General features: G+C 39.6%; 1 protein-coding gene across 3 annotated transcripts in view; it reads left to right on the forward strand.

Annotated features, from left to right (window-relative positions):
• The window catches only part of VPS13A (vacuolar protein sorting 13 homolog A), a 151,053-nt gene that overhangs the window by 81,896 nt on the left and 41,255 nt on the right, over window positions 1-27,902 (forward strand). For 2 of the 3 annotated variants that reach the window (XM_081880888.1, XM_081880886.1), the window contains exons 32-48: window positions 1,794-1,961; window positions 3,735-4,042; window positions 8,440-8,587; window positions 9,917-10,067; window positions 12,677-12,804; window positions 13,816-13,988; window positions 15,019-15,242; window positions 17,295-17,527; window positions 18,571-18,663; window positions 19,006-19,362; window positions 20,965-21,066; window positions 22,067-22,225; window positions 22,510-22,771; window positions 24,000-24,160; window positions 24,492-24,595; window positions 25,863-26,160; window positions 27,482-27,877. In XM_081880888.1, the coding sequence (XP_081737014.1) occupies window positions 1,794-1,961; window positions 3,735-4,042; window positions 8,440-8,587; window positions 9,917-10,067; window positions 12,677-12,804; window positions 13,816-13,988; window positions 15,019-15,242; window positions 17,295-17,527; window positions 18,571-18,663; window positions 19,006-19,362; window positions 20,965-21,066; window positions 22,067-22,225; window positions 22,510-22,771; window positions 24,000-24,160; window positions 24,492-24,595; window positions 25,863-26,160; window positions 27,482-27,877 (3,465 nt within the window). The remainder of the gene's footprint in view (window positions 1-1,793; window positions 1,962-3,734; window positions 4,043-8,439; window positions 8,588-9,916; window positions 10,068-12,676; window positions 12,805-13,815; window positions 13,989-15,018; window positions 15,243-17,294; window positions 17,528-18,570; window positions 18,664-19,005; window positions 19,363-20,964; window positions 21,067-22,066; window positions 22,226-22,509; window positions 22,772-23,999; window positions 24,161-24,491; window positions 24,596-25,862; window positions 26,161-27,481; window positions 27,878-27,902) is intronic. The other variant, XM_081880887.1, reaches the window with a different exon arrangement.

The following is a 27,902-nucleotide window of genomic DNA, read 5'->3' on the forward strand; positions in this document are numbered from 1 at the left end:
GTTCATTTAAAGGGCATGCTAGGCTGTGTACAGAAAGCAGTGTACTTGCAATATAAATATTAGGCTTCAGCCTGGTTTAATTGATAATGACTTTAGTTATCTCTTGCTTTTCCTCATGCTTGGTGTGGTTTCTGGGTATATGTTTTATACGAAAGAGTAGGGACAAAAAAGTCTGTTAACTTAAACTGAAGCCCTTCAGCGAAGGACTTACCGTATTTTTCCCTCTATAACACGCAGATTTTTTCTCCTAAAAAGGAAGGGGAAATGTCTGTGCGTGTTATAGAGCGAATGTGTGGTCCCTGGAGCCGAAAAACCAGGCAAAAATCACATCGAGACGCTTCAAGGAAAAGGGAAAACTGAAAAGAGGAAGCGGCTGCTTTCCTGCGTTCTGCCTCAGGGTCTTACTGCCCACCCTCCTCTGTTTCGTTGCTGTGTTTGCTGAAACGGAACAAAGAGCAGGGAAAGCCCCTCCCCTCCAGGCAAGCTCCGGTGCTGCTGGGGGAGAGGGTGAGAGAGGGGGGAAGGGAGAGAGAGAGGGGGGGAGGGAGAGAGAGAGGGGGAGGGAGGGAGGGAGAGAGAGAGAGAGAGAGAGAGAGAGAGAGAGAGAGAGATGGCTGGCTTGGGTGGGGGGAAACTTTTGCCTTTCTTTCCTCCAACCCGTTAAATCCCTCTCCTGCATTCTTAGCCAGCTGCTTCTCTGCACACCCCTCTAATGTCCCTTCTTTGTTTTTCCTTCGCTCCCCACTTAAAATGTGGTTACAAAGCATAGATCCACATGGATCCTCAGGATCTTTGCATTGGGTCACCCCAAATTCACCATCAGATCACATAGCATGTCCATGCCTACAGCCTGCCCCCCAAAAAATCACGCACCCACTGTTGCCTGGGGCTGCAATGGTGCAAAAATGTGGTTACAAAGCATGGATCCACAGGGATTCTCAGGATCTTTGCATTGGGTCACCCCAAATTCACCATCACATCACATAGCATGTCCATGGCTACAGCCTGCACCAAAAAAATCACGCACCCACTGTTGCCTGGGGCTGCAATGGTGCAAAAACGTGGTTACAAAGCATGGATCCACAGGGATTCTCAGGATCTTTGCATTGGGTCACCCCAAATTCACCATCAGATCACATAGCATGTCCATGGCTACAGCCTGCACCCAAAAAATCACGCACCCACTGTTGCCTGGGGCTGCAATGGTGCAAAAACGTGGTTACAAAGCATGGATCCACAGGAATTCTCAGGATTTTGGCATTGGGTCACCCCAAATTCACCATCAGATCACATGTCTGTGGCCACAGCATGAAGCCCAAAAATGATACATCCACTGTTTCATTCAGAATGTTTTTTCCCTTGTTTTCCTCCTCTAAAAACGATGTGCGTGTTATGGTCAGGTGCGTGTTATAGAGCGAAAAATACGGTACTTTGTGACTGCCGCACATATATTGTATTGAATAGTGTGCAGTAGAGAAAAGACATAGGTTAGATTATGTAATGGACACACATCATTCTTGCCAACCTTTTCCGCTATGCTCCCCAAATATCTGCTCCTGGAGGGTTGGTGAGAGGTGTCATAGGTGACTGCAGGGAAAGGGAACTGGCAGATGTTGTCTCTTCCACCAACACTTCCAATGAAGGACACCTGTGCTTTATCCAAGCCCCTTGTGTGAACAGAAAGACTCCTTCCATCAATGTAAGAACACCTTTGGATGCAGCCCATTACCTTTATTTTGCGCACACCTTGTAAATATTATACTCTTAACACTGAACACTTTTTCTGTTCCAAGGCTCTGTATATTACAGGCAAAGAGGTCTTCAGTTTCAAAATGGTGACGTACATGTATGCTGCAGGTGGCATTTCGTATACTGATATGGAAGCTGTTGACAGCCAGGTTTACTTAACTGTTGGATGCATTCAGATTGTTTTTGTCAACAAATTTGTCTCTGCTATTTTGGTAAGCTTTCTTTTTGTTTTAGAAAATACAATAAGGTGAAGAGATTGTTTTACTTAACTTATAGTGGGAGCAATGGTGTAGTGGAAGAGTAGTGCACCTCTTATTTTCAAAGTAGGTGCAATGATGCCATTAGTTGGAGTGGTAGAGTGACTGACTCTCTTGCTCTGGCAAAGAGTGACTGACTCTAGAAACTTTTGTTTCTAGATTATTGGCATAAATGAAGTGAGGGAATGGGTCCAGTTTCCTAATTTATGACTGTCAGCTGATCCTTATAAATTGGGTATTAAGCTATGCATGGCTGCTAATTGGTGTACACAAGTTTGTATAAATATGTGCATTTTTGTACTGTCATTGGGGTGTGTGGCTATGCAAAGAACATGGCTGTGTGACTGTCACGATGAGCTGTACCTTAAAATTTACCACTACACCACTGATTGGGAGATCCATTTCTGTTTCTCCTAGCCCATTTAATTGAAATTGAATATGAAACCACAGGATCCAGATGCTCTGGTAAACTCTAGGTTAGATTAGTCAATGGGTAGGCAAACTAAGGCCCGCGGGCCGGATCCGGCCCAATCACCTTCTAAATCCGGCCCGCGGATAGTCCGGAAATCAGCGTGTTTTTACATGAGTAGAATGTGCCCTTTTATTTAAAATGCATCTCTGGGTTATTTGTGGGGCATAGGAATTCGTTCTCCACCCCCCCTTCAAAATATAGTCCAGCCCCCCACAAGGTCTGAGGGACAGTGGACTGGCCCACTGCTGAAAAAGTTTGCTGACCCCTGTTAGTCCAACACATTATATGTAGGACTGCCTTTGAAGACAGTTCAGAAACTGGTGCAGAATTTGACTGCCAGGTTGTTCAGCAGGCCAAGATGGTTTGAGCATATTACACTGATCCTGGTCTGATTGCACTGGCTGCCAAAGAAATAGATCCGAACGCAATTCAAAGTGCTGGTTTTGACCTATAAAATGTTTTGGCTTGGCACCTAAAGATATGTAATGAAGGCACCAGGCAAAAGCGTTTCTCTATAACTAGGCCTTTAGCTGATCAACATTCTAAAGCCTTTAAAATGTCTTTGTTGGAGGGGCGTTATTGGTCTATTTTTGTTTTTGTTTTATTCTGTATTATGTGTTTTCATTTTGTTTTTGTTGTGAACTGCCTTATGATCTTCGGATGAAGAGCACTATACAAAGTTAATAATAAAATAAATAATATTCAATAATTTATGTTGTATCCCAGTACTAGTTAAGGAATTATTCAAACTAGAGTTGGATTTTCAAATTTACGCTTGATGTTTATATTCATTTTAGCCACATTGATGTCTAGCAAAACCTTGGGGATTAAAATTAAGTATGTCAATATCAGTGAATATGCTTTCCTAGTTGTTGTGCAATGCTTAGATAATTCTTTGTTTAAAAAGAGGTATAATTTTGTTATAACTTAATCCAAATGGGTCTATGGTGATAGAAAACTAAAATTGGAAGTCAGCCTCTGAGACAAACATGATATATCAATACCTTGTATAATGTTGCCACATGCTTATACCTTTTTTCCTTTTTATGTTTTGTTAATTTGTCTGTGTACCAAGGAACTATATAATGCATTTTATTTTTTCTCTCCTACTCTAAACATGATTATTGCTCAACTGTGTGGAATATGGAAAGACAACACAGATAATTTGTAATGCATAATGAGCAAACTGATACATAAGTGATGTATTCTTGTGACTGTTATCCTCATCTGTTGCTGATTTCCTGTCCCCTTTCTAGGCTTTTGTAAACAATTTTCAGACAGCAAAGGAAGCAATTACTGAAGCCACTGTCCAAGCTGCTGAGAAAGCAGCTACTGGTGTAAAGGAATTGGCTCAACAAAGTTCCAGAATGGCACTGGACATTAATATTAAAGCACCCGTTGTCATAATCCCACAGTCGGCAATATCTACTGATGTTATAGTTGCTGATTTTGGGTTGATCACCATAAAGAATGAATTCCTTCTCATTAAAACGTCACTACGATATAGTGTCCCACCTATTCTTGATTGTATACATGTGAAACTGAGTGACCTAAAGTTGTACAGGTAATATATAAAGATGATTTTCTAATGAATTCTTCTAAATTAGGTTCAAAAGTAACAAAACTGAAGAAAATGTTCAGTTCTACTTACAAACCAAAGTTTTAATTTTGCTAACTAATGTTCTTACAGACAGAAGATTCTTCCATTAGATGGAACTACTGAGGTCATCTGGAGGTTTAGGATGAGGTGTCATCAGTGTGCAGTGACACAACTATTTTCCTTTTTATCTAATTTATATGAGGCAGCAGTACTAAATTAGTGCTTGGATGTGGTGTAGTTGACTGGATGGGGGCCAATAAACTCAGTTTCAATGCAGACACTGTGAAGGTACTGTTAGTAGTGAAAGTAAACCAAAGTTCACTACCAAGTGTGTAAGTTGCATTACTGAGAAAAGTGTGAAACCTTTGTTTCATTCATACACCGAAAAGAGAAGCACCAGGGTGCTAGATTTAATCTACAGTGATGTGTGTGGTCCACTCCAGTGACATAGCATGCGGGGTGAAGCTAGGGGGTTGTGGCCCCAGGCTTTTTTTGAGGAGGTGCAGTGAGCAGGAGCTGTGGGGAGGGAGGTTCCACCTTGGCATTCGAGGCCTGGATCCAGATTCCTTGCACGGTGGCCCAGCACTGCCAGCTGGCTGCAGCTCCACTCCTAAGTCAGGCCTAACTCAGGGGTGGAAGTGGAGGAGAGGCAGCGGTGGCAGCACCCCTCTCTTCCACTGGGCTCTGGCATGCAAGTGCACCTCCCACGCTACGTTCTAAGGTTGGGATTAGATAGTCCAACCCCAGCCATGCAGGGCTGCAAGGACGCCATGTGTACGCCCAGATGGGTGGCAGGAGCGGGAGGCCCCATTAGCTAAAGTGGTGCTTCTGGTTATGAACAGCTCCAGGTTAAGAACGGACCTCCAGAATGAATTAAGTACGTAACCAGATGTACCACTGTACTATGTATACATCTAGGCTATGTAGGTTAGATTGCTGCAGTGTGCTTTATAAAAAGTTACCCTTGAAGACTGCTTGGAAACTTAAGCCAGGTTGCTGATTGGAATTCTACCCTTTTAACTCCAGTTTTGGTAAAATCACTGGTTTTCAGTTCATTTCTGAGTCCAATTTAAAGTGCTGGTTTTGACCTGTAAATCTTAATATGGCTTAAGAGCTTGATACTCAATGGAACATCTCTCTGGACATAAACCTACACAGATTTTAGGTTCACTATCTGAGACACTTTTCTGGGTACCCCTTGACAGAACTTTGGAGGGTAGATACATGGGAGAGAGCCTTTTTTGTTGTGGCCTTTAGTCTATGGCATGCTCTCCTCAGTGACACTCACTTCGTGTAATGTCAGTGTGTTTTGAGTGCCATCTGATGACCCAGAGCAGATAGAAGGGAGAAGATTAGATAAGCAATGAAGTGGGAAAGAATGGCAAATGGGACTTCTTTATTCTTTTCTTTTAATTTTTTTTAAAATGAAGCTGGAATGGCAAAACAATCCAATAACACTTTCACTGATAATAACAATTAGTGAGATAAAATGCTGAGACAATTAGTGAGATAAAATGCTGAGAGAAAAACTAACAGAACACACAGAAAGTGTGATTAAAAGTTACAGAAGCCTCAAAGAATAAAGCAAGCAAGCACAGGCAAAGGCTGTTACCACACCAACATTTGTTAAACAAACACATATACAGTTATGTAAGGTAAAGGTGAAGGACCCCTGGACAGTTAAGTTCAGTCAAAGGAGACTGTGGGGTGCAGTGCTCATCTTACTTCAGGCCAAGGGAGCCAGCGTTTGTCCACAGACAGATTTCAAGGTCACGTGGCCAGCATGACTAAACTGCTCCCTGTGCAACAGAACACTGTGATGAGTGCCAGAGTGCACGGAAATGCTGTTTATCTTCCTGTCGCAGTGGTACCTATTTATCTGCTTGCATTGGTGTGCTTTTAAACTGCTAAGTTGGTAGAAACGGGGACAGAACAACGGGAGCTTACCCCGCTGTGCGGATACGAACCGCCGACCTTCTGATCAGCAAGCCCAAGAGACTCAGTGGTTTAGACCACAGCACCACCCGCATCCCCTTTACCTTTACCACAGCTATGTACAAGCCCCAGAAGACAAGAAAAAGGCACCCTCTAAGGTCCACTCCAAGCAAAGACAGGAACAGAATGAAATTATAGTCAGTGAGGACAAAACAGCTTCAGATTTAACAGATCAGGTTCAGTATTAGAATAATCTAAAACAGCAGGTTGTTCATCTGATAATTGGCAGGCACTAAAGCAGGGGTAGGCAACCTAAGGCCCGGGGGCAGGATCCGTCCCAATTACCTTCTAAATCTGGCGCATGGATGGTCTGGGAATCAGTGTGTTTTTACATGAGTAGAATGTGTTTTTTTATTTAAAATGCATCTCTGGGTTAGTTGTGGGGAATTGGAAATTGTTCATTTTTTCCCTTCAAAATATAGTCCGACCCCCACAAGGTCTGAGGGACAATGGACCGGCCCACGGCTGAAAAAGGTTGCTGACCCCTGCACTAAAGTAACATAATCACAAGCACTTGGCAAACCTTCCTGCAGAAAGCTTTCCACAGCTGGGTGACAACTGAGATGGTTCTTTCTTCAGTAACTCCACCTACTGCATTTTGGATGGTGGGATAACCTGGAGGAGGCCTTCGATGAAGATCTTAGTTCAAAGCTGTGATGGGCTCTCAGTGTCAAAAGAACTTCAGATAGGGCCTGGGAAACTATTATTAGTACCTAACAAAAATAGGATGTGACCCTACCAGCCTTGCTAGCCAAAGGGAAATAGTATGGTTGGTATCTACCTGAAGGGTAACTTTGCTTTGACTTAGCAGGGCTGGTAGGGTTGCACCATAATTTAGTTGACTCTGGAATGAAACCTGTCCAGATAGGGCTGTAGCTGGGCCACCAGTGGAAGCTGGTGTACTCCACATCATGAGGCAGTCTGCCTCAGATGACAGTAATTTATTCAGGAAAACGTCAAAGTGGTACCTCAAAGTGCACCTGATGCTTCAAAGCATCCAGTTAGAGGTACTACTCTTTAAATACTATCTCATTTTTTCTCTTTATTGAAGCCTATACAGTAGTACCTCGGGTTACATACGCTTCAGGTTACAGACTCTGCTAACCCAGAAATATTACCTTGGGTTAAAAACTTTGCTTCAGGATGAGAACAGAAATCGTGCTCCGGCGGTGCGGTGGCAGCGGGAGGCCCCATTAGCTAAAGTGGTGCTTCAGGTTAAGAACAGTTTCAGTTTAAGTACAGACCTCTGGAACGAATAAAGTACTTAACCTGAGGTACCACTGTATACTGTTTATAAAATAATAGTTACAGATAGGTAGCCGTGTTGGTCTGCCATGGTCAAAACAAAATAAAAAAATTCCTTCCAGTAGCACCTTAAAGACCAACTGAGTTAGTTCTAGGTATGAGCTTTCGTGTGCATGCACACTTCTTCAGATACACAGTATCTGAAGAAGTGTGCATGCACACGAAAGCTCATACCTAGAACTAACTCAGTTGGTCTTTAAGGTGCTACTGGAAGGAATTTTTTTATTTTATAAAATAATATATACTCCATGAAGCAAGTACATAAGTTATTAATAATAAATAATAAGAATAAAATAAAATAATAAGAATTAATAAAAACTTCAGTTTATTATAAGAATCGGGCACACTGGATCAGCACGTCCATCTCACTTGCAGAAGATTAAAAGGAGAAATAGATCAGTGCATCATTAAGATGCTAATGGCAGCACACTCCAAAGCTCCAGATGTCTCCATTCAGTGGTTTCATGTACTTGTAGATTTAGTACTGAAAACCACTCTGTGTTTCTGTTTGAAAGATGGGATAGAATTTTCAATAATAAAACAAATAAATAAAAAAAATATCCACTCCAAATGAATACCAAGCATTGTCCTACACAGAGTATATTGTTGGATGTGTACACAGGTACAAAACACTTAATGAAGTATTTCATCAAAGCTGCAATCCTGAGCCCTTTTGCAGATATTGCAGTCCTAAATTTTTATATTTATATTTATATTCCACCTTTTCCCCGACAGGCACAAGGCAGTTTACAGCTAAAATGGAAACTGTCTAAGAACAGGAAAATAAATAATAATTAAAAAACAATTAAACTTGAATGCAGCCTTGTGATGATGCTGCTGCTGCTGCTGCTGATGATGATGATTATACCACCCTTCATCCAAAGATCACAGGGTGGTTCACAAAATGAAAATACAAAATGAAAACACAAAATCCAAAATAAAGCAAAAGAAACCAATACCCCCTTTCCCCCAGACACATTTAAATGGCCATAGAATGCCAATCACCTGGTTGAAGAAAAATCTTAATTGGATTGTGACTATTTTTTCATTTTTATTTACAGATCAAGTTGTATAAGTGGTTTATTGCAAAATGAAATACAGCTGCTGCAACCATTAAATCTTGAAGTTAGTGTTGAACGCAATTTAGCCGCTCTCTGGTATCATGAAATTCCTGACATTAAAATATTTGGACGTCTCAAGCCAATGAATGTAAGTTCTTAGTTGCAAAGAGGTATATTCTTACAGCTATTGTCAATATGAATAGGAATTAAATGCAGGTTTGACCCCTGTCATTTCATATATCCCAATATTTCTTGTATCTTGTGATTTAGCAGCATATATATTGTTTGTGATTTGCTGCAGATGTTACTTTCTGTGAATGTAAGGAGTCTTTTCCATCTGTTTATAGAACAGAACATTTGAATACAACTCAAAGGTCATCAAGATTTGTTAATTGCTTAATGAACATTGTTGTTTTGTCATCCAGGCATTTGTGGTAGGTTGAGGTGTATTGGATTGTATTTTTCTTGCTCCTGTTTTTTTTTTTTTTTGTTTGTTTGTTTGTTTGTTTGTTTACATGGAATTCATGTTTGCTATATATGTTTTAATGTTCCCTGAGGAGCTTTGGGTGAAGGGTGTATTATAAATATAGTAAATAAACAAGGTTTCCATATATGGTACAAATTTAAATAAGCAAAAATATTAGGTCTTCCAGACCACTTCTGTATATAGTACAAAATAAATAATTAGTGCATGTTTCAGTGTTTGCTTATTCTTGGTCCCAGATTCTACAAGGAGAGATTGGAAGTGGGAAGTGTGCTTCATATTTGTATTCTTTCCTCCCTTAATCCTTTTATTGCAGGGAAAATGAGCCATAGAGATGAAATATTCAAATCAATACTCCGTTTCAGTTTTATCCATGGACAGGGAAGGGAGTACATGAGCCCAAGATCTGCTGCTGGTGCCGCTGCCCCACCCCTTCGCTTTTGAGGGCAAAGTATAGTTTGAACAGTCCAAGAAATAAGGAGAGGCAGAGCCTCAGTTTCAATTTTTCTATTATTTTGAAATTTGCTATGTATTCAATAAATATTTTCTCCGCACAAGCATTTGAAAGTAAACATGGAATAAATTTTGATTCCCCCCCCCCATACACTTCAATGCAGTAGCAATGCATGAAGTGGTGGCGGAGGTGCATTTGCCAGGGCAGGATGGGGCAGGATGGTGATGTTGGAGCCCTCGGTTGGTGGCAACGCGCAAGTGCACACGCATACCTGGCAGCTGCAGGGTGCTGCCAGCCCAGTGGTCACTACCCTGCTCTATCCTTGCTCCTGCAAATGCAGCACTGCTGATGCTGTTCTGCCCTCCTTGTCTGCAGCTGGTGCTCCTATACATGTTGTTGCTATTATTATTATTAAACTTAAGATGAATTTATAATCCTTATTACATGGAAAAACTTTTTGATGCTAGAGGACCTGTAACATTTAATACAGTTTATATATACTCAGCCTGCAATTAAGAGTAATCAACTTCTTTTCAAAGCTGATTCTGAGTCAGGATGATATAACAACTATCTTGAGAACACTGAATGAAAATATAGGGGATAGCTCTGGCCCTCCACCTCCTGTACCAGAAAAAAAAGATGTACTAAGCATCCATAGTGGAACAGCAAGTGTTTCCCAGCATTCTGGAGGTATGTGTTTTAAAGCTTAAGCTACAGTTCAATTATCTCTTTCCAATAGAAGAAAGTTATTAATTTAATTTAATAGTTACATGAACTATAAATTTTTGTTTTGAGTGAATTTAAATGAATATCTTACATAAAACTCACTTGCAACATTGGGTCTTGATCTACATAGTTTTACTATTTAATTCATAGACAAAATTCTGTAAATGGGTTGGTGAGCAGTATCATCTACAGTTGGTACGTCATGGAGAGTTACACCACTTTCGCTATATTTTGACAGACCCGTATTATATTTCATATATAGAAGCCTGCTCATATTAATCTTGGACAGTTTCTTTTGAAATCCATTGTTTAGTTCCTTTTTAATGATCCAAACATTCTTTCTCACATGCTGACACACTGGGCACAGGTGTGTTTACCTCTCTCTATTGCTCAAAGACAAGAACATACTCTCATTTCAGGAACTTCTAACTAGTCCATTCCAGGAAGCCACCTCAATTACGTTACTGAGTTATTGTGCAAAGCAGTAGCTTAGTTATTTTGCCATCATTTCTGATTTTGCTTGTGTTATTTTTCTGTTAGTTGTGTGTGTTCAGGACAGGTGATTTGTTTTGTCTGGCTTGTGCATGTTTGTCTCCTTTTGTGGGAAGGGATTCCTCCCCTTCCTGGAGTCATCACTTCAGTTTAGTCTGTGATTGTTTCCTCTTGCTAATACTTGCTGGTTGATAGCTTAATTAATTTTCCTGCTGTAATTTCTTCTGTTGATTTCCCTAGAGTAATTTCTTCTTGAAATGATTTATTTCCTGTAATTGATTTAATAAGATTGGTTTTCCATAAATGATTGAATTTAATAATTAATTCAAGCTCAGTTTTGTGCTTTGACTGAAGGTAAGGCAGATGTTGGGTTATGGTGGGCCCACGAGGCGGTGGTCTTAGCCATAAGGGCATCTTGTGCTGCTTCTACCTTTGTTCGTTCAACACTTATGCCTTGATGATGTTCTAGATCAGGAGTGAGGAACCTCCATCTTAGCGCACCAGGGATTCCAGTTCGGCTTGCACACCCAGCTATCTATCAACTGACATCACTGGTGATGTCAGCTGATGGGCAGGAGGACAGGGTTTAATCCTGCATTGGCTATGTATCCTGCTCCCAGCAGAGCACAGGATTACACAGCCAAGGCATCAGGTTTTAATGCCCACTAACCAGCAGATGAGTTGAAGTTAATGTGCTTTTTAAAAGCACAGTTCATATGCTTTTTGGCAAGCAGGCAAGTGGAAGCAGCAGGATGGTGGGAAGAGTCTCTCCACCCTCCCCTCCACTGCTGCTCACTTGCTTGCCGGAGAAGCAGCACTTCCACTTGGAACCACGGAAGCTGCCTTAAAGCCCTTCTCAAAACAGCTGTTTGAAGTACCCACACCCTTATAACTATACTTCACAAAAAAAGTATGCATATTGGTGGGCATCATCACTTGCTAACCTTTTTACTCCTATAGACCAATATGGAATTATTCCAAAATTTTCATTCTGATTCCTTGCCATGGATGCTCCTTCTCTATCAGTTCCTCTGTACATGGTTTAAGTTTTGGTTCCTCATGGCAGTGACATCTGCAAAGGAATGTGTCTGAGTTGAATGCTCTGTTTGTGGCAAAACACCTGCACACCTTTCTCAAACCTGAGTAGTGCTGAGGATTTACCTTCCTTCATCCGAAAGGTTAGTTCTTCTTTCCATCACCAAGAGGAGCTCATCCTTCCTATCTTTTGCCCTTCCTCTATCCACCACATCAATGTCATGGAATCCTTTTAAAAAACTACATTTTCCAGACTTGTCCCTTCAGTCAAACTAAATCATTTGTGACCTTTTTACCACTGAATTACAATAAAGCAGTTGCAGCGGCTGTGGCCTTTCCCATTCACTCTCTTCTTTATTAAGTTTGTAGGGCTATTGCATGGATTAAACCTAGTATGTTTACTCACCATTATAAAATGTTTTTGTGTACATCTGATGAAGTGGCATTTGGGAAGCAAGTACTGCAGAATGTTCTTCCTCTTAGATAACCCTCCCTATCAGTTCTGGTCAGCTTTGGAGCATCCCTGCTGGGTCCAGTATGCCAGGGTCTCTTGGGGTTATCTGAAGGGTGTGTCTCCAGTCTGTTATCCTAGACCCAGGGCCCCATACTAGATGTGCCTAAACTTTCTGCCATGTTCGCATATTTTGCTTGTGGGTGGGTGCTGTGTATTTCTTATTTATCTAGCTTGGCAAAACATGCTTCCAGAAATGGGCTGCTTAAAAGTTCCTTCAAGATTGGGGGGGACTAAATCCACCTGAATCCAGTATGGGCTGGACCTGTTGTGTGTAAGGAAAACAACCTTAAGAACCCTGTAGCCTATACAAAATCAGTTAACTGAATAACCATGTGTTAAGCAGAGTGTTTCATAACTGTCAGTCTGGCAAACTTATTGCTCTGGTGATGGTCATTGATGGCAAAATTGTTTTATTTACATTCATCTAGTTACGTTTCTTCTCTTTGAAAATGCAGTGCATTAGAGACTATAACTTTTTCTTTTTTCTTATTATGGTAATTATAATTGTGTCTTATGTTCCTAATGTTTTTAGCTGGAGTAAGAATAGTGACATCTGCTGTTGTAGAACCACGTTCCTCAGTTAAGACTAAAATAGTACTGAAACTGGACTTCCAGATTGATTCCCTGACTCTAGTTTTGTACAGTCCAAATTCCAACCAGGTAAAGAAAACATAATTTTCTATAAAATAAACTTGGTGGGTTGGACCCAGATTTTCTGCAACTGGCTAGAGATATGGGAGGAAACAACTACACCTTCAAACCTAGAAAATAATAAAGGTTTGTACTAAAATGGCAGCTAGTGCTGCCAATTGAGCAGAAATAAAATTTGGGGTTACTGGAAATACTTTGCATGAAATGAGTAGTTCAGTTCTTTTGGCCTGAATCTCGATTGGAAGAGGACCAAATGGTCCACATCCTCCAGGAATGCCTGGAGTTGTTAAGCGTCCACCCACTCAATCACTTTGCTCAGGAATGGAAGGTTTGAGACTAGGCAATAATTGGTTTAATAACCACTTATTTAAGGGAGCCCACGAAGAACTCCCTTGCAGAGGGAAGCATTCACCACCCCATGGTGCCCATTGCTCAGTCCTGCCTGGCTTGCTTTTATGAGCCGGGATGAGCAAGGATCAAGGAGACAGGTGGTGCCTTGGCGCTTGCCCTTGGTCAACATTACAGCACTCTTGTTAATACACCAGAATACAAGCTAAATGGTCACTATGGAGGGAATGGCAGCAGGTAGGATAGCAGAGTGAGCAGGGGCACGGTCCCAGTAAAAATAAAAGTGAGTATTGAAGTGTTTTAAAACTAGCAAGTTTTTTTATATTGTGACAAAAGCAAGCATATACCAATAGGGAACTTTTCATTAGGGTTTTCTTCATAAGTCCTGGCCATTAATGTTTATTTTCAAATGGAGCCTTTGTGTGTATCTGTTGTATGAACAAGAAGCCATGGGTATACTTTGGTACAACCGCATATATGTTATGCAAATCACTTGCACAAAAGTTTGTGAAACAGCACTACTAAGTAAACTGCTTCTGGTTGCAATTCTTTCAGTCCAACATTATATGATTTACTAATTAAGTTTTGATCTAATTGCAGTAACAGAATTTGTATTTTTGCAGAAACATTTTCTTTAATTCATGCATTAAACTATCCATTTTCTTTTCAAAGCAGCCTACAAATCAGGGTGAACGAGATGGTCATTTGAAACTTGCAGAATTTAAACTGTTGTTAATATCAGCTGCTGTCAAAATGTTGTCAGATGGGTCAATGAATGCTTCAGTCAAATTAACAAACTGCACTTTAGATGATAAACGACAGACAGTCCAGAACGCTACACCAAGGTTGGTTTTTCCTCAATTTTATTTTATTAAATCAAAAGAAAAACATATAAAAGAATACTAAATTCTAGTTTATGACACTATAGCGATAGTACATAAAATACATATCCACTTTCATATTGTTAGCATATAGAGTTTGTATGTAGCAACTGAAATTAACTTTAGTTAATTGAAGTTTTGCTTGGAGCACATCTTTGGCTGAAAGGTATTTTGACTGAGACTTGGTATAAAATAAGAAAGCTTATGTTTACAGTGGTGCCCCGCAAGATGAACGCCTCGCAAGACGGAAAACCCGCTAGACGAAAGGGTTTTCCATTTTGGAGGCGCTTCGCAAAACGAATTTCCCTATGGGCTTGCTTCGCAAGACGAAAATGTCTTGCGAGTTCCTGCCGGGTTTTTTCCCTTTTTTCCTCCTTTTCCTAAGCCCTAAGCCGCTTATCAGCTGATCCGCTGATAAGCCGCTTATCAGCTGATCCGCTAAAAGCCGCTAAACCGCTAATAGCGCTAATCCGCTAAGCTGTCAATGGGCTTGCTTCGCAGACGAAAAAACCGCTATACGAAGAGCCTCACGGAACGGATTAATTTCGTCTTGCGAGGCACCACTGTATTATGGTTATTATTCTTGATAGGGAAGGAGTTCTGTACTATTTAGTTGAAGCTAGCTACCTACAAAAGAAACAAAAGAAGCCATGCTTGCCTCTTCGTTCTCAGAAGATAAATTCCTCTCACCTCTAGGTTCAGAGAAGGAATTTGAGGAGGAGCAGGAAGTTGTAACCTGGATGCAACCTAAGATTTATCCATCTAGACATCAGAGAGAGAAGTCAGCAGAGCAGTAAACTTACAGGGATAGTCTGGGAATCTGGAGATCCCCTACTCTATGTATCTTAACCCATGCAAATCCCTCTCAGAAACTGAGTTGAATGCAAACTTCTAGCACTTATTAGTACCAAAGTTTTTATTGTCATTAAGAACACTATTGGGCAATGTAATGCTTTTCTAATTATAGTATTTGCTCTACTAACTTGTCTTTCAGAATGGTAGAAATGAAGCGTGAATCCGAAAAGAAAGTCATGATGGATATATCTTATAAGCAGGCGAGAGATGGCAACACTGTTCTTGACACAGTTGTTAATGAGACATATGTTTGTGCTAGCATAGAATTTCTTCTTACTGTTGCGGATGTATTTCTAAATGCTACTGCTGAAAGTGCTGCTGCGCAGAAAAACTTCAAGCAAACTTTGGCTGTGAAGGAACAAGGTAAGTGATCAGTACCAGGAGGACACTGCGGGTGCAGACTGAAAACCTAGTTAATTATAAGTATTTCTCTACTGCCCTATCGTAAATATCAGGGTGGTGTACAACAGTAAAACATAAAACACTACTAAAAACAAAACGCATAATCATTAAAGTGACAAGCTGATCAAGTTAAACATCTGCAAAGGCCTGTTAGCAATGCTATTTTTCTAGAAAAAGAGGTGCTGGAACTCATGATGAATGCCTCCCTCGTTCTCTTAGCATGGCAATGGAGCCTACCTGAGGAGCCAGAACTGAGTTCTGGTGAGTTCCAGCTGGAAAAAAAAGCCCTGCCTGTTAGCATGAAAAGGTCTTCAAGGAACACCTGAAAGTCAAAAGCAAGGATGTCTGCCAAATCTCTGCTGGAAGAGTATTCCACAACTGTAGATACGGGCTTAAATGTTACTTTTCTGTCTTTCCTAATAGAATCGCCGTCTATCTGAATTTCTCCCTTCGGTTATAACTTGGTATATGTTAAACTCACCACATGACACCCCAACCCTTTTATTTTCATGTATTTCTACTTTTACATTTTATCTATCTTGGAGGAAAACCTAAGTCTTTATTTTTAAAGTACCACAAGGCTTATGTATGATAAAAATAATATGAGATACAAGATATACATCTTAACAGTGAGAACGATCTTAAACATAGGAGGAATCTTTTGACAGTAAGAGTTGTTCAGCCGTGAAACAGACTGCCTCAGAAAGTGGTGGACTCTCCTTCTTTGGAGGATTTTAATCAGAGGATGCATGGCCATTTGTCAGGGATTCCGTAGCTGTAATTTCTGCATTTCAGGAGGTTAGAATAAATGATCCTTTGGGTCTCTTCCAACTCTACAGTTCTATGATTCTATCTTCAAAGGACTGGTCTTTTGCTGCTAAATTAAAGCTTTCTATAACTCGCTTTTTATAGCTAAATTATGTGATAGTTAATTTAAATTGAATTGAATTTAGAGTGAGTTTCTGACTATATAGTCTAAGCACATCTTGTTTGGCAATTGACACCTGAAGCTGACCCATTCTTCTATCCCATTAGCATTCCTTTCTCTCTGTTCATGCGCTCCTTTTTCCCTCCCTGGATTCCAAACTTCTTTCCCTCTATGTAGTTTCAGAATAATTAGAAAAAAACAGTATTTTATTTGATAAAAACAAATCTGTTGTGGTGCTGTAGTTTATCCTGACAGTATGGCTTTGGAAAAAACGTTGTTTTCCTCCCAGCTGTCTGAGAACAAATTAATAGGCTTTTGTAATCTCTGTGTGTATACAGCACATTAAATCAGGAAGGATGACTGTTACTTGCTTTCCAGAAAGCCAGTAAAGGCTAGTAGAATAGAATATCAGTGTATTGTGTATAGCCAGAGGCTTTTACAATGTACAGCAGAGGATAAGAACAAGGCTTTCCTCTGGAATCACACAACATGACCTGTAAAAGTTTACAGTATAAGGTTTTAAAATTAGGAAGCATTAGCATATCTAGAACGGAGCTTCTTAGCTGGCAGAGCAAATTTGGCTACCAGCTGTGTAATTTGAAGATCTTTTTCAGCTAAGGGTTCGACTGTCACTTCCGGGGGGGGGGTGTCGGCCTGAGAAGCAGTTAAGAATAGATGATTAAGAATTTTACCTGGGCATTGTATATAAGGAGCAAATTAGCAGGTAATGCATGTTATCCTTGAACTGACTGCATCCATAAATGCATTCGCTTTCCATATAGGGAATTCCCAGGTATCTCCCCTATAAATACGCTGAGGGCATCTGTTGGAACCTTAGTTCAACAAACGTCCTGAAACAAACTGATCACTCCCTGTGACAACAGGCCATATAGTCTAGCATTTGTTTGTCCACTGGGGGAAACAGAATGCTGGACAAGATAGACCTTTGGTCTGATTCAGCAAGGCCGCTCTTAAAATATTAACATTGGAATTTATCATCATTTTTACTTAAAAGCAAAGACTAGGGATGGATTGATGGTTGTGAAGTAAAATTGGATTAATTGTACTAAACGTTGCATTTTTAGTTTCTGTACAACCGGTATCCACAATGGAAATAAATGTCGTCGTTAAAAATCCTGAGATTGTGTTTGTGGCCGATTTAACAAGAAGTGATGCTCCTGCACTGGTGGCTACAGCACAGTGTGAAGTCTCCATGAAATACGGCCCTGAAATGTATAAAATGACAGCTGCTGTTAAAGATATAAAGGTGAAAGCCTGCCCTTTTCTTCCAGAAATGAGAAAGGGCAGTATTACTACGGTAAGATTATAAGATAGCTAAGGCAGAAATGTGCAGTGCTATGCAGATGTAAATTAAACCTGTGCTTATGGTATATAACAGGATGCAACATAAATGAGTCTCTTAAGACAATACTTACCTTCTATAGTGACCCATAGTTCAGTGGTCCTTATCTGACCTCCTATCACTGCAGTTGAGGAGGGGCGAGAATGTTGCAGTCTACTGCTGCTGCATTGGCACCTCATCACTGCCTTGAAGCTAGTGATAAGAGTAAACGCCACCACCCCACTGACTGCCACTGGCCACATGCAAGGGCAATACCTGTACACTGTGACTTCTATGGAGATGTGCAACCTTATTTGATGACAATATAGATAAGATTATACTTTATCATCTGTACTGTGCAGTGCTGACGGGAATTGCACTTGTTCTGAGTCTGCACCCACATCGCAGACCATGAGTTTGGTGCTGCGTGTTCAATTCTCAGTCTAGCTCAAATTAACAGATAAATTACAGGAAAAGGATAACAAAGACTTTAAAAGAGAATGGGAACCATTTACAACATATATGGAGAAACAACATAAAGAATTGGACTTACTGGCAGGGTTTGAATAAACAAACACAATTGAACATAACAAAAAGTAAGATTATATTGGGAAAATTTTGGGAAACAACACGCAGGGTGAGTAATATGGAAATAAAACAAAATGGCAATATGAGGGAAGTCCAGGGCAGGAAGGGGGGAAATATGGAAAAATTTTGGAGAAATATTGTTAGAGAATGTATACATGGAAAAACAAATAAAAATTTTTTTTTTAAAAAAAATCTCAATCTAACTGGAATTTGCTTGAACAGCACCATGTTGTGTGCTTGTATCTCCCTCCCTTCTAGGCAGCTACCCATAGATAAAGAAATTTGTCAATTTTTTTACAAGTTAGGATGCCTGCATTTGTTTCACAGACTGCTGTTTTGCATAGGAAATGTATATAATATTCACTGTGCATTTAGAAAGCATTTTTAACTGGTAAATTTATATTTTTCAATTTATTGTGATTTATATCCAGATATTGCAGCCCTGTGACCTCTTCTTTGAGATGATACAGTCAGGTGGAGATCCTCAGAAAGCTGATCTGTCAATTAAATCCCTCACAATTAAGGTACATTTAAAATTGTGTCTGGATTCATCCCTGGGGGAAAAGATGGTATTTTTTGCCTTTACAGACCATTTTATACATGTCCTTACACTTTTTTGTTTTTCAAGTTTTGAATCCATCATAAGACTAAGACGTCCCTTGGAAAACTGAACAAATAAGTTACTCAGAGGATAGTATTACATTGTTTCAGTCCTTCCACTGCCAATTTCAAACATATAATTCTATTTGTATACCTATAGTAATACTGTATTTGTATTTCTTCTAATATGTAGTGATTTCTTGATTCACTAAGTCAAATTAGAAATACGTAGTTCTTCATTTGAGAATAACCTTTTTTAAACTTAGGTGACGCCAATTATCTTAAATACAGTAATAACCATTACATCAGCACTCTTCCCAACAAATGAGACTACGGAGAAAGACATTAGTCCAGTACCTCCAGATATTTGGGATCAGAAGAATATTAAAAATCTAAAAATGTGGTTTCTTGAAGAATCAAGTGAAAATAAAGATCCTGCTTCTGTAATTGAGTTGGTCCCCACAGGAGAGACGATGAAAATGAGAATTGAAACTGTTGTCATAACCCTTGAAGCTGGGGTTGGCCACAAAACAGTGCCAATGCTATTAGCAAAGTCATCATTTTCTGGAGAAGTTCGAAACTGGAGTAGTCTGATCAATCTCTCTTCTCGTCTTGAGTTAGAGGTGGGTAGAGTTTTGTTCTGTTATGGGAGAAAAAGGCAGACATTTAAAGCTGTTTTGTGAATTGTGTCCACTGCGCAGAAACTGTTAGAAACAGTATTTGCATGTTGGGTGTAATAGTTGCCTAGCTACTTTGGTAGTAAGAGTTCAGCTTTCCCCACAACATTTCAAATTTGGTAACCTTTTGGCACCAGATGGCTACTGAATAATCTATACCATTAAAGCACAGTACTGTATTTAGTAGTTCTGTCTTCAGATATCACATTGCAACGTATCCTCCTTGCCCAGAAAAAATGGATTCAAGGTATCATGCAGTTGTATAGGTCATTATGATGTCTCAGTGCATTAGGGCAACATGGCATTAGAGTATCTTTCACATATTTCCTTGTCCCCTTGAAAACACATGGAGGGATCAAGCTGGGGTTATAACTTGAAAAATAGTTTAGTGTTGTGAACGTGCCCACCAACTTTCACAGGTAGGATTTAGTTGGGAACAGTGGCACCACCTTGCACTGAAGATTGAGGGCCCATTTTCACGTGTGTGAGGCACACTTGTGACTCACACGCACATGTGACATGTGCTTGTGACATTGCACAGTCAAGAGAAAGCCGGGCACTGCGGTGTACAGAGGGTGTGGGGTTTCCGCCCCTGAAAATGCCTATGTATGAATTTGTTTTATGTGTGAAGATCAGTGTATGCTAATCAACACACAGTCTTCACAGGAAGGCGCTATTCCGATGGCATGAGTATCACAATGACCGGTAGATTCTTATCTGCTGTATCCTTCATCCGCCTTCACAGCCGTTGTCACATAGCGCTTGTTATCTTCTGCCTGTTCTGCCATTGAAGACTTACTGGATCATTTTTTCTAGCTCCTCCCCTTTGACCTTACTGCAGTGGGTGACCCTACTGGGAGTATGAGACTCCCAATGGCTTCGCTCACAGGGATAATAGAAACGTGCAAGCCCATTCACCAGGACAAGGTGGTGATCCTATGAGTGAGAGGCTGGGCGCTGCACCAAGCTGTGCGCCCAAGCACACTGCGGTCAGGAGAAGGATGATCACAGTGGCGTATTCCAGAGCACCAGCACCCTGCACATTGAGGGGGCCCAAAACAGCTCAGCCTCCATGAGTCGGTGCCCCTGGTTGGGAAGGTTCTGTAGGCATGGCCAATGCTGAATGTCTTTTTAGAATTAACTTATTCTTAAGATATTTTAGTGCTTTGGGATATAATTAAAACCAAATGTGTTACTCTAAAGCAGAGCTTTCCAAACTGTGTTGGCTGCAGTGTGTAGGTGTGTCACACAAATGCTCCCAATTCTTCTCCTGGGCCTCGAAAGGGATTAGTTCAACTTCCGGTTTGCTATTAAAACTGAATTACTGTATCACGAAACGATGTATGTCTAAAAAGTGTGTCACCAACATTAAAAATTTTGAAAGCCTTCTCTAAAGTTTTTCCTCCAGTTGGGCAAATTAATAATATAGGAATAGTGATTGTCATACAATAATAGTCCATTGAGTTTTTAATAATGTTTTTCATTTTCATTACGTGCTACAAATGGATATCACTCATTGTACAGATTAATTATGTTTTGTATTTTTAGGTACATTATTACAATGAGATGTTTGGTGTTTGGGAACCATTGCTTGAACCACTGGAAGTTGAAAACACTGATGAATTCAGACCTTGGGTTCTAGAATTGAAGGTATACTTTTAGAAATATAAATTCATTTTGGTATAGGATAGATGGACTTTAATGTTTGAATAGATGTTCTTCTTTCTCCATTTTATATAATATTTCAAAATATTTATTTATTTCCATTTATTACTCATTTCCAATATAACATATCAGAATGATTTAACAATAAAAACATAAACAAGTTCATATTTGTGATCCTGCAAACACATATACTTAAAATTCTTCATAATATGAGAACAATAGTCTTGTACCTGTTGTCACTGGGTAGAAATATATCCTCACTTAAGAAGTAAAACATGGAAAGGCACGCCTGTCTTTGAAGCAGTTTTAAAGCTGCATCCATTACTATGTACTGAGGAACCTGACCGAGTTCTGTTTTAGGCTGGAAAGAGTTATGCTGAAAATTTGCTGCTTCAGTCTACTTCATGTCATTTGCCAGGCTGCAATTCAGGAATTATGTATTTATCATGCTGTATTCTGTCCTTCCTCTTTCATGTAGCGTAGACACACTGCACACTGTATGTAGTAGGGGCCCGGCAATATTAGTTCTCCCTCTCCACACATACCATACCTGTCAAGATTCTGAGCTTTTCTAGTAAATAAATTAACTGGAACTGAGGTTATGAGCCAGACTATTATTTAATGTATTTTTCACTTTTCTTTCACTATCTTTAGTCTTTAGGATTCACAGATACTTGAAAAGTTATGTATGGACTTAATTTCAAACTCATAGCCATGGAGGAGAGAACAGCTTCTGCCTGCCCAAATTTTCAGTGTGCACAACGGAGCCCTTTATGCCACTAGAGCACACACACACACACACACACACACACACACCCTACCTCTGAGGCTCAGCAAAAGTAGGTAGAGGGGCACCTTCATTGTATCCAACATACCAAGAGTCTGGATTGCTGTGCCCATATTGCAAATGTTCTAAATGGCATCATCAGCTTTCTACATCTAGTATTAATTTCTCCTCTCTTCCCCTCCCCTTTTTCTGTTAAAGATGAAGAAGAAAGCCAAGAAAGCTTTAGTTGAATCAGTTGCTGAAGAAGAACAATACAAAGTCCCAGAGTACAAGACAGTAATAACTATTTTTTCTCAAGATCAGCTGAACATTACATTGTCCAAATGTGGTCTACTAATGTTGAGTAACCTCGGCACGGTAATAAGACTTCGATTTTTGCATCTGTGACCTAAATAAAGTAATATGTTCAATTTACTGTGGTGGACAATGAAGGCACTGGATTGGGTAATTCCCTCATCATGTGACGGAGACAGGAGCACAGAATTGTGGGAGGCAGGCTCAATCTCCTCTGTCACGTGATGAGCGAGTTACCCCATCCAGTGTGTTCATCATCTATCTTACGAATCTGCTCTTCAGGTCGTTCTTTTTTTAAAAAAAGGTTGTTAGTTAATTCATTGTTTCACATCTCTTTTTTTGGCTAGGCATTTGCAGAAGCAGCTTCACAAACTTCAGAAATCTCCAAAAAAGACCAGGCCCCCTTTGTATTAATGAATTCCTTAGGAGTCCCCACCACTGTCTTGCCTAGTGACTCCTTCAATGTTCTTAATGTTGACTCAAAGGGGAATTCATTTCATCTTGAAGATGGGCAAAGTCTAAGTATGGAGTATGTCAGAACTAAAAGTGATCAAGACCAGTTTACAGCAATGACTACCCTAAGCAGCAGAGTATTCTACATCTGGCTCAGTAAGTAGGCATAGTATGTATTATTTGGTCTCTATAAATAAATAAACTTTGTTTAGTGTTAGGTCAGCAGTGGAAATTCCAGTCCACAAACCTTATTAAGCCTGCCGGGCCTGTCTATTCATGCCTATAACCAGGGCCAAATTTAAAAGTAGAATTGGGAACACACTCTAAGTGCACTCCTGATTCTTCCCTTCCAGCCACTGGTAAAATTTGGTGTCTTTTGAATTCTGTGGTGAGAAGGAAAAGGCACCAAATTCAAAAAGTGCTAAATTACACCAGAAAGGAAAAATCAAGAGTACACTTGGAGCATGTTCCCAATGCTTCCTTTACACCCACAGCTTGTTCAAGCTGCATGGCTCTGCATTAGGTATAGTGATGAAGTAAGAACTAACAGCTTACTTTAAAAAGTACATTTTAATTTTGAAATAAACTTTTTAAGGACATTATGTCTACTTATGTGGCCTGTCTCTATATTACGTCATTGGATATAATGTTTTTTTTAATCCAGCCAAACATATTGTTCACTAACAGACTATCCTCCTCCAGATAGTTCAGTGAACATTCATATGTATGCCAGGAACAAATTACATTTTACTTTGGAGATCTGTGATTGAATCTCTTGATTTGTATTTTTCTAAGCACAGCTAGAATTGGATTGAAGTGAAAGGAGTATGTTAGCAAGTTGAGGGGCAATTTGCTTTGGGAATTTTAACACAACAGGAAACGGACTAAGTGTTAGCATCTAGCACAAATTAGTGAACATAGAAAATGATATCTACTTTCCCCACAACAATACCCCACCTTTAATGGACATGTTGATATTTTCAAATTTTATTTTTCAAGGCAGGGTGCTCTCCTTTCTAGTACAAGTGGCCACGGATTTGATTTTTTTAAATAGCAACAGCACAGGTGAATAGCTATCCTCCTTTCAATTACAAGGACAGAATATTTCACTAAAAGCACTGGGTCCGCACTGGTGTGAGTATAGAGCTAAGAAGAAAATGAATTTTAAAAAAAACTTCAAAAGACCTCAGTCCATTCACTTCAACCTATAGTTTTCTCTGGATGAAAGTCCATCAAGTGGGAGTTTGCTGCCCTCTAACGTATAAAAGCTGAAAATGCATCAAATTCAGAAAAATAGATACCTCTGTTGCTTGCCAGTTCATTTTCAGGTTGTTTTCAGCAGTTTCATTTCAATACAAGTCAGTGTATTGCCTTCTGTTTCTAGCTCCTCAGAATCACTCCACTACAGAAAAGATTCCTCTGACAAAAGTGGGACGAAGTCTTTACAGAGTAAGACACAATGATTCTGGTGTTGTGAGATCTGTAGTTTGCCAAATTGACACCACTGAGGGGAGCAAGATGATAACAGTGCATTCTCCTATTCAGGTAAGCTTTGCTCACTAAACATGATGCCCCAGAGTTCATAAATTAAAGGTCCCCCCCCCACACACACACCTAGATTATCAAGAGTTTCATTTTCATCCTATTGCTTGGCTGAGTAAGGATATATTTGCTATGTGCAGATACATTTTGATATAGAGGTGCTTTCAACCCAACAAACACATATATACTAAAGTAGCACACACCTTTAAGAGAGCAGTACCCTTTGTCTTTTTGCACAGTTGAATAGGCCCTCTGTTGGTGGTGGTCTTTGCTTATTAGTGTGGAAAAAGAAATTTTAGCATTTTATAATATGCACTGTTACTTTTCCGTATAGATAAAGAATCATTTTTCAATTCCCTTGAGAATATTTGAAGATGGAAAATGTTTAGGAATGGCTCTACCAGAGGATGAATTTAACATACCATTGACCTCTTACAGGTGATTTTTAACTTCCTTTTTTATTTTTCTCACTTCATTTACATATTATATGAATGCTGACCATCCAGCTAATTTAAAATATATATAGTTATAGTTTAATACTATTGCTGCAGCAATATTCTATAGATAAACTGACTGTTTATTAGTATGCTGCCTTCCTCATAATTTATTCTTTCCAAACATAACATGGTTGAAGTTTCACATTCTCACTAGTTCGATTCCACTTTAATATTACCCACTCATTATGGATTTATTGAAATGATCGATCTCTTCAATGCATACCTATGGAGAAGTTGAACTAATTTGTCAAACAAATGTGCGTGTTCCTGGAGCAACTATCACAGCCACTGAAATCTTCCTCAAGCCCTGTTGTTACCATTTTATGCATTGATAAAACATGAATTGGGTTAACATTGCATCCGAATCTGAGTTTGTGGATTTACTTGCTTACTGACAAACTGGTGTCAATATTGCGGTCTTTAAACATTGGCACCGTGACTACTCTCCCCTGATGCTTCGAGCTTATTTTAATGCACAGAATCATTGAAATTACTGGAGCAGCTCAGGAAGGAAGATAGTAAAGCAAATGATCTCACAGTGACCTTCCTATGAAAGCGTGTGTTCCTCCTTTTCCTGTGTGAGCAGCCAAGGTTGCAGAAAGAAAAACAACTGCCTGTGCCTTGATAACAGTTGTATGAAAGTAGTCAAAGTTCACTATAGGACATCACTAGTCAAATTTTCAGATTTCAGTTGCAGATTATTTTATGTATGTATTTATTACGGCTATATCACACCTTTCCTCCAAATAGGACCAGGGTGGTAAACAAGTAAAACAAGAAAAACATCTTAAAACAATTCTGATTCTGGAAAGTACTGGACACTGGGAAAGATCTTAACCTAAAAAGCTTGTTGAAAGAATTTTTAGGTGTCTCGAGAATACATTTTAGCATTCAGTGATGTATTCCTTTTATTGCTTTTAAACTGACAAATTTTTATGGCTGCTTCTACAAGTGCCACATGCCTGTCAAATCAACCTGCTAAAAGTTTTGTCAAGCAACTACTGGTATGTGGTTCAAATTGATTGTGATTGTTTTATTTATTTCTTGTAAATATTTATTTATTTATTTATTGAATGTTTCATTGACATAATAACTAACTTCAGCAGAACTTGTAAACATGCCATCTAAATGAGTCATTGTGTCACACTGAATGTTTTCAACTGGAAACTGAAATGAGGATAATAATTGGTGTGCTTATTTATTTACAGAGCGCTCCTGTTTTTTCGACCAGTAGCTGATGAAGGCGGAACTTCTGGAGAGTATGCATCAAGTGAAGGAGTTAGCTTTGATGAAATGGTCAAGAATTTTGGCAAAGTGTTGCAGAAGAAATGTCAGCCTACAAAATCATCTAACCATCCACTCATCATCAATATTGTTCCAATGCAAGATACTCTGATATCTTCAGTTTGTATAGATGATCAATGGGATTTACCATATGTTGTTCATTTATGGCCTTCTGTTCTTCTCCGCAATCTTCTTCCATATCAGATTGCTTATTCCTTAGAGGTAGTTTTCTCTAATTTTTGTTTTCCAATTCTTCTAAGTATATAAAAATACTATTTTATTGTCTGGAACATCACAGTGCATGTTCCATAAATATAAAGCATTCTGGTGATATCCTAAAATGTTCTATCCCTTGTCTAGAATTCAGTTACTAGCTTCCAAGGGTACAAAATTGACTTTGGAGTGCCTAATCTTTCTTAACAATCCTCCTTTCCAACTGGTTCATATCCACCTTTAGTGTACAGTTTGATTTACCTGGTTGCATGCAGGAGGCTTCCAAGACAATGGGGTAACTCCCCCCGCCCACCCACCCACCCACAGCCTACAACAGGCAGGAACATATGAATTTGAATTTAATAGGGCAGCCAGCTCTTTAGAAGAAGAAGAAGAGTTTGGATTTGATATCCCGCCTTTCACTCCCTTTAAGGAGTCTCAAAGTGGCTAACATTCTCCTTTCCCTTCCTCCCCCACAACAAACACTCTGTTAGGTGAGTGAGGCTGAGAGACTTCAAAGAAGTGTGACTGGCCCAAGGTCACCCAGCAGCTGCATGTGGAGGAGCGGGGACGCGAACCCGGTTCCCCAGATTACGAGAGTACCGCTCTTAACCACTACACCACACTGGCTCTCCAGTTCCTTCTCTCCAGTTCCTTCTCTGCTTCCCTTTATTGGTTATATTTGCCATTAGCTTATTATTTATGAATAAGAATTTGCAATCTTTCCCAGTTGTAACCTTTTTGTAATATGTTCCACATGTTTAATAAAATTGCAGGAGCAGAAAGGTATCTATTTAAACTCCTACCCTTAGAAACAATACTAAGGCCAACCAGATATTTATGCAACCTTTTATTCAAAACCTTTATAGGCATGTTTCCAAAGCAGCTTATTTCCAGTAACAGGTCCATAAGACTACAACATCAAATACGGTTGTACCTCGGAAGTCAAACAGAACAGTTTTGCCAGTCGGAAGCCATGGAAGCCCCGTCAGACGTTTGGCTTCCAAAAGAACGTTCAAAAACCAGAACACTCACTTCCAATTCTTGATCATTTAGGAGCCGGAATATTCGACTCCTAAGGCGTTCGGGAGCCGAGGTACGACTGTATAATTGGGAGGATAGATACCAACAAGAAAGATATGAAAGATACGGCATGGTGTCCAAAGGAAAAACCTGAACACATGACATGGTTACCAATATCATTGTTATTGTGGCTTTTCAAACATAGTTGAAGCTAATGATAAATTCCCCCATGTGTTTTGTATTTGAATAGAAATTGTTATTGAATTAAGGACTATATTGACCATATCTTTGAACTTTTCTTTCAAAGGGACACAGTACAGCCTGCCATACTCTAGAAAATGGATGTTCAACTCAGATTCATAACGCAGTATTAGATCAGAGCAAGCTGCAATTACATTTACTTAATTATCTTGGTAAAAATTGGACTGCTGAATACTACACTCGAATGAATCAGCAAGAAATTAGTTTCATCACATTCTCATGCATCACTGACGTTGACAGGACAGAACTGGATATTGCTGTGCACATAACCTATGCCACGGGACAAGTGATTATAGCAATTCACAGTCCATACTGGATGGTAAATAAGACTGGTCGAATGTTGCAGTACAAAGCTGATGGCATTCATCGCAAACATCCACCTGATTACAAGATGCCACTTCTTTTTTCTTTCCAACCAAAACACTTTTACCATAACAACAAGGTACTGTTCTAAATCTCAGAAAATT

This window comes from Podarcis erhardii, assembly GCF_964252035.2.
Source record: "Podarcis erhardii genome assembly, chromosome: 11".
Lineage (NCBI taxonomy): Eukaryota > Metazoa > Chordata > Lepidosauria > Squamata > Lacertidae > Podarcis > Podarcis erhardii.